This window comes from Oryx dammah, unplaced genomic scaffold (genome assembly GCF_014754425.2).
Source record: "Oryx dammah isolate SB20612 unplaced genomic scaffold, SCBI_Odam_1.1 HiC_scaffold_5, whole genome shotgun sequence".
Classification (NCBI taxonomy): domain Eukaryota; kingdom Metazoa; phylum Chordata; class Mammalia; order Artiodactyla; family Bovidae; genus Oryx; species Oryx dammah.
The window spans coordinates 37,170,127-37,184,263 of record NW_024070189.1 but is presented as its reverse complement, the minus strand read 5'-3'; the positions used below and the strand labels follow the sequence as shown (position 1 = coordinate 37,184,263).

The window sequence follows — 14,137 nt, the reverse complement described above, 5'->3', positions numbered from 1 at the left end:
TTATGCTTTCCTGGGCAGTAGCTGTGTAACTTGGTATACAAGTTCCAGAGCTTCTTCATGTAAGAAGGAAAAACCAATCAATCAACCAACCAACAGTGCCCACTTTGTAGGAATTAAAGTTAATATTAAATGAAATTATATAAGGAATGTTCTGGCACAGTGCCACGTATAGACTAAATCCTTTAATGAGTACTAACTACTAATATTAATATTATTACTATTCTAAATGCTGTTGGAAGTCAGTCACTACTGAACATAGATACAAGTTAAATTTTTTAGCAAACTAAGAACTGAGGTCAGGGTGTAGAATGACTGAGGTCAGGGGGTAGGTAAGTAGCAGGAGGAATTAAGCAGATCTTAATCAACCCAGCAGTAGTGATTTTAATTGAGTTCCTTTCACTTATTTATTGAAAAAATGAAACTTTTGCTGTTAAAAAGGGATATCCAGCCTGCATCAAATTTCAGCCATGAAATAACTTGTTCTATCAGCTAAAAACTGGAAAGAAATATATACAAATTTCCTGAAAAACCTCTTACCAATTTCATATTCAGAAGTAACTATACAATTGATAGAACAATCACAATCCATGAGCCTTCTTCAAGTAGAAATGTTAATTTTATGGACATCAGATGTGTTCAGGAACTTTCATATGTTGACAGTCCTTGTTGGAAGCAGGGCTGAGAGAGTGATGATTTACAGTAATGGTATCCAGTTGGTTTTGATAAGAATGAATAGCCACCACCTTTTTTGTCTGATTACTGGCTTAATGCCTTAAAGAAGCCATATTTATCACCTGTGCTGGCCCCCTCTTTTCCCTCTCAATTGTACAGACATTGTGATTGCTGATTTTTCCCACCCATTCAACTTTGAATATGTGCATTCAGAATTCATTGACAATCTTCATTTAGTTTATTTATAGTGTAGGTGCTTTGCCAGTGCTGGGTATAACAGAGAACATAACTGGTTCTCTGTTCTAAATGTGGGTATGATCAGGAAAAACGAAGAGGGCAAGATTATTTCTACATGATTGCTGTGAAGATCTGCTGGGCAAATGCATCCAGCACTGGGTCAGATGCTTTGCCAAAACTTGCCACTCCCTGCTGAATTAGTAACTTATTTCTGTGCCTCTCCCTGCCTTCTTCAGGATTCTGACTTCTCTCTGTGTATAACTCTTAAAACATGTGAATTACAACCTCCACTGCCCATGTGGTCACCATTTTATCAAGGTCTTCGTGATGCCTTGTTTTGTAATGGATTCCACAATATATATGCTGAGACAATTATTTCCATAAATCCGTTCAAATGCCAGCACTTTGGTGGAGTCTGCAGACACTACCAGTTAACTTGTTTTATTTTTCCTCTGCTTCCCTTTTTCCATAAGCCTTGTATGTGAGCAGTGCCTGTATCCAATCCATCTCTTTACTTTCAACGGCTGATGGAGTACAAACATGTTCTCTCTTTGCTTCACTCTCTCCCTCCCTTGATAAACAAATACTATTCTCTCTACAAACAGGATAAACAAAGAAGCTGGCTTATAAGGATCTAAGACAATGAACCAATTAAGACGCTGAATACAGCAGATAATGAAAATGAGATGTAACAGATAGGAACAATGCCAGAGTGAGAGGGATCCTAGGCTAACAGTTATCAACTCTGGCTCTGAACGTAGAACAGGACTGGGATCCCATTTTCACTGTTTACTTCTCTGTGATATTAGACAAGCTATACCAGCCTTCATTTGAAATAAAGACCGTAACAGTTTTAACTTATGAGGTTGTTGCACGTCATCATAACTGTAATAACACATGGAGTGTACTAACAATGTCTGACCCCTGATAAGTTTGTTCAATAAATGAATAACAATATTGTTATTATCATCACCATTATGATAAAGTCATCAAGTGTTCATGTAAAACAGAATATATCAGACACACTGAACATTACAAAATGTCGTTTTTTTCCCCAATAATGCAGAGGAATTCTTTACCCTGAGATGTTTTCAGAGTAAGACAGATATCTTTTTTCTTATCATTTTCCAGGAAAATAAATGTTTTATAGATGAAACTCGTATTTCACAACTTATCCACCAAAGAGAGCAGAGCATCACAATCCTTTTCTGCTATAAAAGTGCATTTAATAGTGTCAATTCACTATTAATAAACATGAGATGATGGCTTTATTTATTTGCAAGTCTGATTACTCCTTGGAGGTGAGAGGACACAGAAAGCCTTCGTGTCCTTGGAAGGCCAGACTCAGTTCACAGAGCTCAGGAACAATTCAGGAAACAGAGCATCTGCACATTCAAACAAGTATTGGGCATTCATAGCTTTTTTCCACTTTAAAGAAACCCCATGTGTAAGCTATTTTAATATTGCTTATCCCTACCTCTTAAAGAAAGCAGCTTTAGGATCAGCAGCTGATATTGGAAGATAATTCAGAAAAAAACTTAGGCTTAGCTGGGGATAAGTCCCTTTGTAAACATGCTACCCTAAGCTCTCAGATGTCTATTGAATAGGAGGTTTAACTGCTTATCAGCAGAATTAAAGGAGGACTCAGGAAAATAGCACAATATTTCCCTTCAATAAAGAACAGAAAGTATTGTGCTCAGGAAAAGTTCAATATTGAAACGGTCACTACAGACCTGAGGCCATAAAGGACTGTCCCATCTGGATGCAGGCGGATCATACGGTTCTTGACGGTCACTCCGTGCACAAATGACTTCTTATCATTCAGGAAGTAGGTATCAGGCACCCAGAGTTGGTCTGCCACTCTATTGTCCAGAGTCAAGTTTAAAGGTATTACGTTATAGGACAGCCTCTTATCTCTCCAAGCTTGCTGAAAGTACATTGTCAAGGTATAATCCTGTGAAATTGAGAAGATAAAAAATAAATAAATAAATAGGTTATTTTGTACCTAAATGGAATTGGGAGATAAGGAAACACTTGAGTATTCACAAGAAAATATATCCAACCAAATACTATAAACATATACTATTTACAAATTCAGTTTAGTTCAGTCACTCAGTCATGTCTGAATCTGCGACCTCATGGACTGCAGCCCGCCATGCTTTCCTGCCCATCATCAACTCACGGAGCTTGCTCAAACTTGTGTCAAATTCACATATTGGCAAATATGAATTTACTAAATCCATTCCAACTCAGTCCATACTATGCAATGGGCACCACAGTAAGTACAAAAGTGAAGAGAGCATATCCTTTTGAAATTTGCTATATATTACTCAGGAAGAGAGCTTCCCTTATGGCTTAGCTGGTAAAGGATCTGCCTGCAATGAGGGAGACCTGGGTTCGATATCTGGGTTGGGAAGATCCTCTAGAGAAAGAAAAGGCTCCCACTTCAGTATTCTGGTCTGGAGAATTCTATACAGTCCATGGGGTTGCAAAGAGTCAGACATGACCGAGTGACTTTCACTCACTCAGGAAGAAAGATGGTAAGGAATAATTATTTAGTAAGTAATTTGTCTTTCTAAAAGAGGGTACTCAGGATTGCTTTTGGTGGGAAATAAATACAATTGCAAAAAATGGTCAATTAATTACAGTAGTAATTATGAGTTTATATGAAAATATGTATCTGTCTAATCAAGGTGTGCTTCTTATTGGAGGTGTCATTTACATTGAGACTTATCACATATAGCTTCCTACCTATCTAAACAATATAAGTTCAATTAGTATTTCATTAGAATTTTAGAAATTCTGGATCATCAGACAAGTCTCCTTACTTTGGAGAAACAGTGGTTGTTATAAATTGAGCACTGGTCTTAGAGTCCCAGTCTCCAGCATTTCCTAACTATTTCTAGGACATAAATTTACATAACTTCTTTTTACTTCAGTTCCATTAACTATAAATGGGGCTTTTAATACATCCTTGATTTATCAAAAGATTATTATGACAATTAAATGTGCAACTCAAATGTAATCTGTGAACTACAGAAAGCTATATATTATGAATAAAGCACTTACATACATCTTGTGACATGTTTTCTCCCTTAGAGGCCCATGGCTACATAGTAATTGCTCTCTCACCCTCATTTGAATGACTAAATGAAGGACTAAGTATTCTTTTGAAAGGGATAATTACCATTCTATTTTAAAATCAGTTCACAATGCCCTACTTGAGGGCTTAAAAAAAAAACAAAACTAGAATCAAGTATTAATCATCCATCTCTGCAACCTCAAAGTCAGCACAGTCCGAGGGCACAAATGAATGAATGAATGAATGAATGTTCAATAAACTAAGTCTATTGGATTTCTGCACATACCTGATTACTCTTGTGGATAAAATAAACACTTCAGTCTCTGTGAAGTCCCTGAGTTTCTCCAACCTTTGCTGAGATTTCTACATGTTAATATGGCTATGGAATTTTAAAATATGACTTATAAGATATTACCTGATAAAAGCACTAAACAGTTTCATAGGAAAAGTATAATCCTCTGGCAAAAAATTTAAATATTTTTCCTAGTTTCACAAACATACAAATTTTTATCTCATTTAGGAGTCAGTGTGGAGCTGACTTCTGAATGAGTAGTACAGAATCAAATAAATATTATAACAGAAGAATATTAATATCATAAAGGAGGTCGGGCAAGACTGAATGACTAACACCCCTACACAAAAGTTATGCCACCAACTCAATGGACATGAATTTGAGCAAACTCTGGGAGACAGTGAGGGACAGAGAAGCCTGGAGTGCTGCAGTCCATGGTATCACAGAGTCAGATACGACCTAGCAACTGAACAACAACAAAAGTATATTAAATAACTGTAGGTGAAATTTTCTTAAGCATGTTACTTTAGTCAGTACTTTGAACTGTTTCATCACACTCTAATTCTTAATAAAGAATTAGTCTGAGGATCTCTAGCATAGCATCTTGATTTATAATAAAAGCAAAGTTGAAGGTATGAATTATATAACTAGAGAAGAGAAAATGGATCAGACACATTTTTATACATCTCTGTGTAACAAATGGCCTAAAAACTTGGCCATAAATAAAACAAACAATTTATAGTGTGCTCGAGAGAACACACTTAGTGATTTCTAATTCTTAAACATAAAATGGAAAATTTGATTATTATCTCTATTATAAGATAAAGCTACATAAGCCCTCTAAAGATTTAGGGGAGATAACACAGTTTGGAAGGTGCTGGGGTTTATCAGTCAGCTGAGATGTGTTAGGACATAGGAATTGCATTTTCTTTGGGGCTAAATAAATGGTGATATTGTGAGATCTTGAGTCATATGCTAACTCCTGTTATTTGTCAGCAAGGCAGTGCCTGCTAAGAAATACTCCCAGACAGACCCTGGTGATTCTGCTAACTGTCACATCAATTTTCATTTCTTTTAGTTTTAAATGACACATCAAGACACTGTCAAGAAAAGAAGTTCCTAAATCAAAATAAATGCTATTGGACATAGAAGGAAGGAAAGGTTCTATGTTCTACCCTTTCTCTCCCGAGTCCTCAGGCCCCCAGAATGAATGCTCTGAGCTTTAATATAGAAAACATATTCTTTACACCTGGAGAAGACTCTTGAGAGTCCCTTGGACTGCAAGGAGATCCAACCAGTCCATTCTGAAGGAGATCAGCCCTGGGATTTCTTTGGAAGGAATGATGCTAAAGCTGAAACTCCAGTACTTTGGCCACCTCATGCGAAGAGTTGACTCATTGGAAAAGACTCTGATGTTGGGAGGGATTGGGGGCAGGAGGAGAAGGGGATGACCAAGGATGAGATGGCTGGATGGCATCACTGACTCAATGGATGTGAGTTTGAGTGAACTCCGGGAGTTGGTGATGGACAGGGAGGCCTGACGTGCTGTGATTCATGGGGTCATAAAGAGTCGGACACAACTGAGCAACTGAACTGAACTGAACAAGCCTACTTTCAGGAAGTTGTTCAGAGCTGGTTTATTCAAAATAATAATAATAATAAAAAGTAAATCACTTCTGGGTGCTCCATAGTCCATGGCATCACCATGCAAGAAGGACTCAGATAATCATAATCAGAATTAAAACCAATGAACTTTCAATGCCGAACAAAATGGAGTATGCCTACTACAGGCTGTCTTTCCCACTAATCACAACTAATCATCCTGGAAAGAATTAAAAAGCTACTACCTAAGGACGGTGCAAAGTAAAATCTAGTAGGCAGACTGGCAGAAAATCAAAATGTGAAGAAAACCTATTACAATGGTGAATTTCTTATTTGTCTTGTTTTTTCTTCCTTTCATCTTCTTAAAGTAATACACATGCACACAAACATAGACAAAGTATTAATAAATGGAGAGATACACCAAGTTCCTGGATTTGAAGAAACGAGCATTGTTAAGATGTCAATTCTTCTCAATTTGCTCTATAGATAAAATTTAATCTCAATTAATATTTGAGTAGGATTTCTGTAGATATGCTGATTCTAAAATTTATATGGCAAGCACAGGAATGAGAATAAACAAAACAATTTCAGAGGAAAAGAATAAAATTGGAGGATTCACACTATCTGATTTCTAGACTTACTAGGAAACTACATCAAGACAGTATGACAGTAGAGTAATGATAGAAACACAGATCAATAAAACACTAGAATCTACAAATAAACACACATAAATATACTCAAAGATTTCTGAAGAAGGTAAAATGGTAGTGGATTTGAGAAAGCATAAAATTTTCAGCAAATAATGAGAATCAACTGCAGCATGCAAATGTAAATAAATAATTAAATAAGCAAATAAATAAGGAAACAAGTAAGCAAGGGCTTCCCTGGTGGCTCAGACCGTAAAGCGTCTGCCTGCAATGTGGGAGACTTGGGTTCAATTCATGGGTCGGGAAGATCCCCTTGAGAAGGAAATGGCAATCCACTCCAGCACTCTTGCCTGGGAAACCCCATGGACGGCAGAGCCTGATAGGCTACAGTCCATGGGGTTGCAAAGAGTCGGACACGACTGAGCGACTTCACTTCACTTCAAGCAAGATAGCTGTCTACGATCTCACTTTTGAGTATGAGACCCACAAATTCACTGTCGCATATGTGAAATGTGTAAACGTGACATTCCCACATCCCAAAGGCAGGTGGTCTCCAAACTTTAAAACTAAGTAATTATGTTAAACAAGGCTCTCAAAATAAAACAAAAGCACAACTGACCATTTCAATTGCTGCTGATGATTCAGAGCAACTAAAACTGCAATGGCAGGTGGGAAAACAAATAGTCAACCACCTGGAAAACAACTGGACAATTTCTTATAATGTTAATAGACATTTGCCATACAAGAAACCCACTCCTGAGCACATGTTGAAAACAGCTCCTGATACATGCAACAACATCACTGGTTTTCAAGGAAGGTTAAGTCAAAGAAGCAAGATTAAAAAAAAAAAAAACATGATATATGATTCCATTTATATGACATTTTGGAAAAACTTAGGGACAAAGAATAGATGAGAGCTTCTCTGGGATTTGAGATGGAGGAGAGCATGACTACAACGGGACAGAATGAAGGAATGGTCTGGGGTCGCAGAACTGCTCTGCATCTTAACTGCAGCGGTGGTTACACAACTAGATGAGTTAACTCATAGAATGATAAACCAAAATGAGTGCATCTTCTGTATGTAAATTTAAAAAATAAAATTTAAAACTGCTCGAGTAAAAACAAACAAACAAGCCCATGATCTCTAAGACAAGACACGCTCAGGTTCTTACTCAGGTATTTTCATGTCCCTCTGTTGTAACCCTGGGTGAGGTGAAGGAGTCTCTGTTTCCAACTCAAAAGAAGAAAGTCAAGCTAATTAACTTAGAAATTGGGGTAAAAAAGAGCTGCTCTGACATCTGGAGGCAAGAGAGCCATGCTACAAAATAAATCACCTAACGCATACCAGGTAACACGATACCTCATCAGCCTTCCACTAAGCGCTTACAGATTCAGTTCCCCAAGTGTACAATGAGACAACTGAACTAGATAATTTTCAAGTCCATCTCTAGTAATAATATAATTCCATTCTAAGATATGCTTTGTCACACTTTTATTCAAATGCTTTTGCCTTTCAAAATCTCCTAAATATCTAAAATATTTTTAAATTAAATCTTGCTATTTCTGTAATCCATTTCTAATACCAAGATTCAAAACCCTTTTATTTATTTGGTGTAGTGTTCTATAAAATATATGGCATGAAATAATTTGTATATGTGTTTACTATCTTTTCTAACTTTATTATTTTGTGAATTGCCTATTCTTGCTCTACAAACATTTTTCTGCTACATGTTTACTTCCTACTATTGGATATTGATGGATTGATATCTATCTATATAAAACATTTTATTATTTTGCTATTTTCTTTTAAATTTATTTTTATAGGTATGTAACTTTAGTTAAAAATCAGTTTAGAAGGCTTCTGTATACTTTTCACATTTTGCATAGTCACAGAACAATATCAAATGACAATGTTAATATTAATATAATACTATTTACTAGACTTAGCACCAGCGGCTGCGACCGGCGCACTTAAGCTGCTGAGAGGAGCTTCCCCACGTTCGAGGTCAGGGGCAGAAGCCTGGAGGACCTCATGCCCAAGGGGCGGCGGCCAAGAGGAGTTACCCCACGTCTGAGGTCAGGGGCAGCAGCCGAGAGTGCCAGGCTGTGACGGCGCAGGAACGGCCGAGAGGAGCTACCAAAGTCCAAGGTCAAGGATGGCAGCTGAGAGGAGCTACCCCACGTCCGAGGTTAGGGGCAGCGGCTGGTAGGAGCTACCCCACGTCAAAGGAGCGGTGGCTGTGTGGGCACAGGAGGGCCCAGAGGAGCTATTCCACGTTCAAGGTCAGGAGGGGCGGCGGTGAGGAGATAACCTTCGTCCAAGGTAAGGAGCAGCGGCTGCGCTTTGCTAGAGCAGCCATGAAGAGATACTCCACGTCCAAGGTAAGAGAAACCCAAGTAAGGCGGTAGCTGTTGCAAGAGGGCATCAGAGGGCAGACACACTGAAACCATACTCACAGAAAACTAGTCAACCTAATCACACTAGGACCACAGCCTTGTCTAACTCAATGAAACTAAGCCATGCCCGTGAGGCCACCTAAGATGGGTGGGACATGGTGGAGAGGCCTGACAGAATGTGGTCCACTGGAGAAGGGAAGGGCAAACCACTTCAGTATTCTTGCCTTGAGAACCCCATGAACAGTATGAAAAGGCAAAATGATAGGATACTGAAAGGGGAACTCCCCAGGTCAGTAGGTGCCCAATACGCTACTGGAGATCAGTGGAGAAATAACTCCAGAAAGAATGAAGGGATGGAGCCAAAGCATAAACAATACCCAGTTGTGGATGTGACTGGTGATAGAAGCAAGGTCCAATGCTGTAAAGAGCAATATTGCATAGGAACCTGGAATGTCAGGTCCATGAAACAAGGCAAATTGGAAGTGGTCAAACAAGAGATGGCAAGAGTGAACATGGACATTCTAGGAAACAATGAACTAAAATGGACTGGAATGGGTGAATTTAACTCAGATGACCATTATATCTACTACTGCGGGAAGGAATCCCTCAGAAGAAATTGAGTAGCCATCACGGTCAACAAAAGAGTCCAAAATGCAGTACTTGGATGCAGTCTCAAAAATGACAGAATGATTTCTGTTCATTTCCAAGGCAAACCATTCAATATCACAGGAATCCAAGACTATGTCCCAACCAGTAATGCTGAAGAAGCTGAAGTTGAATGATTCTATGAAGACCTACAAGACCTTATAGAACTAACACCCCCAAAACATGTCCTTTTCATTATAGGGGACTGGAATGCAAAAGTAGAAAGTCAAGAAACACCTGGAATAACAGGCAAATTTGGCCTTGGAATATGGAATGAAGCAGGGCAAAGACTAATAGAGTTTGCCAAGAAAATGCACTGGTCATAGCAAATACCCTCTTCCAACAAACAAGAGAAGACTCTATACATGGACCTCACCAGATGGACAACACCAAAACCAGATTGATTATATTCTCTGCAGCCAAAGATGGAGAAGCTCTATATAGTCAACAAAAACAAGACCAGGAGCTGACTGTGGCTCAGATCATGAACTCATTATTGCCAAATTCAGACTTAAATGGAAGAAAGTATGGAAAACCACTCGACCATTCAGGGATGACCTAAATCAAATCCCTTATGATTATACAGTGGAAGTGAGAAATAGATTTAAGGGCCTAGATCTGATAGAGGGCCTGATGAACTATAGAACAAGGTTCGTGACATTGTACAGGAGACGGATCAAGATCATCCCCATGGAAGAGAAATGCAAAAAAGCAAAATGGCTGTCTGGGGACGCCTTACAAATAGCTGTGAAAAGAAGTGAAGTGAAAAGCCAAGGAGAAAAGGAAAGATATAAGCATCTGAATGCAGAGTTCCAAAGAATAGCAAGAAGAGATGAGAAAGCCTTTCTCAGCAATCAGTGCAAAGAAATAGAGGAAAACAACAGAATGGGAAAGACTAGAGATCTCTTCAAGAAAATTACAGATACCAAGGGAACATTTCATGCAAAGATGGGCTCGATAAAGGACAGAAATGGTATGGACCTAACAGAAGCAGAAGATACTAAGAAGAGGTGGCAAGAATACACAGAACTGTACAAAAAAGATCTTTACGACCCAGATAATCACAATGGTGTGATCACTCACCTAGAGCCAGACATCCTGGAATGTGAAGTCAAATGGGCCTTAGCAAGCATCACTATGAACAAAGCTAGTGGAGATGATGGAATTCCAGTGGAGCTATTTCAAATCTTGAAAGACGATGCTATGAAAGTGCTGCACTCAATATGCCAACAAATTTGGAAAACTCAACAGTGGCCACAGGATTGGAAAAGTCAACTTTACATTCCAATCCCAAAGAAAGGCAATGCCAAAGAATGCTCAAACTACTGCGCAATTGCACTCATCTCACATGCTAGTAAAGTAATGCTGAAAATTCTCCGAGCCAGGCTTCAGCAATACGTGAACTGTGAACTTCCTGACGTTCAAGCTGGTTTTAGAAAAGGCAGAGGAACCAGGGATCAAATTGCTAACATCTGCTGGATCATTGAAAAAGCAAGAGAGTTCCAGAAAACCATCTTCTTCTGCTTTATTGACTATGCCAAAGACTTTGACTGTGTGGATCACAATAAACTGTAGAAAATTCTAAAAGAGATGGGAATACCAGACCACCTGACCTGCCTCTTGAGAAATTTGTATGGAGGTCAGGAAGCAACAGTTAGAACTGGACATGGAACAACAGACTGGTTCCAAACAGGAAAAGGAGTACATCAAGGCTGTATATTGTCACCCTGCTTATTTAACTAATATGCAGAGTATATCATGAGAAATGCTGGGCTGGAAGAAGCAGAAGCTGGAATCAAGATTTCTGGGAGAAATATCAATAACCTCAGATATGCAGATGACACCACCCTTATGGAAGAAAGTGAAGAGGAACTAAAAAGCCTCTTGATGAAAGTGAAAGAGGAGAGTGAAAAAGTTGGCTTAAAGCTCAATATTCAGAAAACGAAGATCATGGCATCTGGTCCCATCACTTCATGGGAAATAGATGGGGAAACAGTGGAAACAGTGTCAGACTTTATTTTTTGGGGATCCAAAATCACTGCAGATGGTGACTGCAGCCATGGAATTAAAAGATGCTTACTCCTTGGAAGAAAAGCTATGACCAACCTAGATAGCATATTCGAAAGCAGAGACATTACTTTGCCAACAAAGGTCATCTAGTCAAGGCTATGGTTTTTCCAGCAGTCATGTATGGATGTGAGAGTTGGACTGTGAAGAAAGCTGAGTGCTGAAGAATTGGTGCTTTTGAACTGTAGTGTTGGAGAAGACTCTTGAGAATCTCTTGGACTGCAAGGAGATCCAATCAGTCCATTCTGAAGGAGATCAGCCCTGGGATTTCTTTGAAAAGAATGATGCTAAAGCTGGAAACTCCAGTACTTTGGCCACCTCATGTGAAGAGTTGACTCATTGGAAAAGACTTGGATGCTGGGAGGGATTGGGGGCAGGAGGAGAAGGAGATGACAGAGGATGAGATGGCTGGATGGCATCACTGACTCGATGGACGTGAGTCTGAGTGAACTCCGGGAGTTGGTGATGGACAGGGAGGCCTGGCGTGCTGTGATTCATGGGGTCGCAAAGAGTCGGACACGACTGAGCGACTGAACTGAACTGAACTTACTAGACAACAGACCATATTAGAATATCATCGATTTATTCACTAATGTTCTTCTTCTGTTCCAGGGTCCAATCCAAAATCCCACCATGAATTTAGTTGTTCTGTTCCTTAGCATCCTTCAATCTGCGAGAGTTCCTCAACCTTTCCTTGTCTTTGATGACAATAATGTTTTCAGAATATTGTTCAGTAGATCTTGTAGTTAGTCTGTCAGTTTGAGTGTGCTCATGATTAGATTTAGGTTACATAGTTTTGGCCAGAATATCACCAAAGAACACTGTATCCATCATATAAGGGGTACATGATGACAATATGAACTGCAGGGAGTATCAACCGCAAGGAGATCCCACCAGTCTATCCTAAAGGAAATCAGTCCTGAATATTCACTGGAAGGACTGAGGCTGAAGCTGAAACTCCAACATGTGGGCCATCTGATGCAAAGTACTGACTCATTGGAAAGATCTTGATGCTGGGAAAAATTGAAGGCAAAAGAAGGGGATGACAGGGGATGAAATGGTTGGATGGCATCACCAACTCGATAGACAAGAATTTGAGCAAACTCCAGGAGTTGGTGATGGATAAGGAAGTCTGGTGTGCTGCAGTCCATGGGGTCGCAAAGAGTCGGACATGACTGAGCAACTGAACAGAACTGATGTCAATATGTCTTATTGCTGATGAGGATATTAATGTTAAATGGTTGGTTAACAGTGTATCTGCCAGGTTTTTCCACTGGGACATTACTATTCCTTTAAAACTAATAGATATCTTGGGGTAGGTACTTGAGAACTATGAAAACAATAAGATTATTAGGCTGACTTCTATAATCACTATGTTTTGGGGTTTTGCATATTTTCCAAATTTCTATTTCTCTTCTTTCACCTAAACCTGAATCAACATATTCAGTCAGCTGACTATGCTTAACTAATAAGACAAACCAAAAGTAGTAAATACTGATATAAGCCATTTAAGATGTTTTATCATTAAATAATGAGAAATATCTTCTTAAGACTTGTTCTTTCTGCCTATTCCTTTCATAGACTAGTGGCATCATTCTGGCCACAGAGGGTTCCTATTTTTAGTACAGACTTCCTCTCTGGATGGCAGCATCTTATCCTGGTCTCAAGCCTGCAAGTTGCACTTGGGTGGCATATAATCCCACCTGGGCTTGCTTCAGCATTCTCCCTACCTTCATTAATGTCTATGGTTCTTAATATGCATTTTCTTCTCTGGAGCGCTCATCATTCACAATCTGTGTAGATTTCCTCTCTTTTGGCAATGCATGTTTATATATATGGAAACATGTATGTTTATATATATGGAAATATTGTAAATGTAAATATGACATTTTCCCCATCTTTGTGGTTTTTTTTTTCTTATTTCTCTATTTGGGAAGAAGACGGTGTTGGAGGGAACTGGGTTCACACATGTTTGTTCTACCATCTGAGTAGACAAGGACACCCAACAATTACTTTTGTAATGATCAGGGTTTAAGGCTTATTTTCACCACTGATAATGTGTGGTTTGTTTAATTTACTTTACCTATTGCAACTACATCGTCTGGAGTTTGAAAATTGCTGCTGCTGTGCTAGACAGAATCTTGAGCTTTGGTGATTAATCTTGCTTCTTGGTCTTATATGTAACAATGTTGTCTTCAAAATTAGATAACTTCAGAGAAATCTCTACCTGCTCAGGATTTATAATTTTCAAGGATAGTATTTTTTAGCTTCATCTTAATTACCCATTGCTGAAATAATAACTGAGTCTAATATACTATCATGTGTTATTTTCCTCTAACTTAGCTCGTCAATCCTAAAGGAACTCAACTCTGAATATTCACTGGGAGGACTGATATAGAAGCTAAAGCTCCAATACTTTGGCCACCTGATATGAAGAGCCTACTCACTGGAAAAGACCCTGATGCTGGGAAAAATTGAGGACATGAGGAGAAGGGG

At 38.9% G+C, this 14,137-nt stretch overlaps 1 protein-coding gene across 2 annotated transcripts in view; it reads right to left on the bottom strand.

Moving 5' to 3' along the window:
- Nucleotides 1-14,137, bottom strand: part of GABRB2 (gamma-aminobutyric acid type A receptor subunit beta2) — a 299,395-nt gene that overhangs the window by 184,421 nt on the left and 100,837 nt on the right. For both annotated transcript variants that reach the window (XM_040239469.1, XM_040239468.1), the window contains exon 4: nucleotides 2,643-2,863. In XM_040239469.1, coding sequence (XP_040095403.1) covers nucleotides 2,643-2,863 — 221 coding nt within the window. The remainder of the gene's footprint in view (nucleotides 1-2,642; nucleotides 2,864-14,137) is intronic.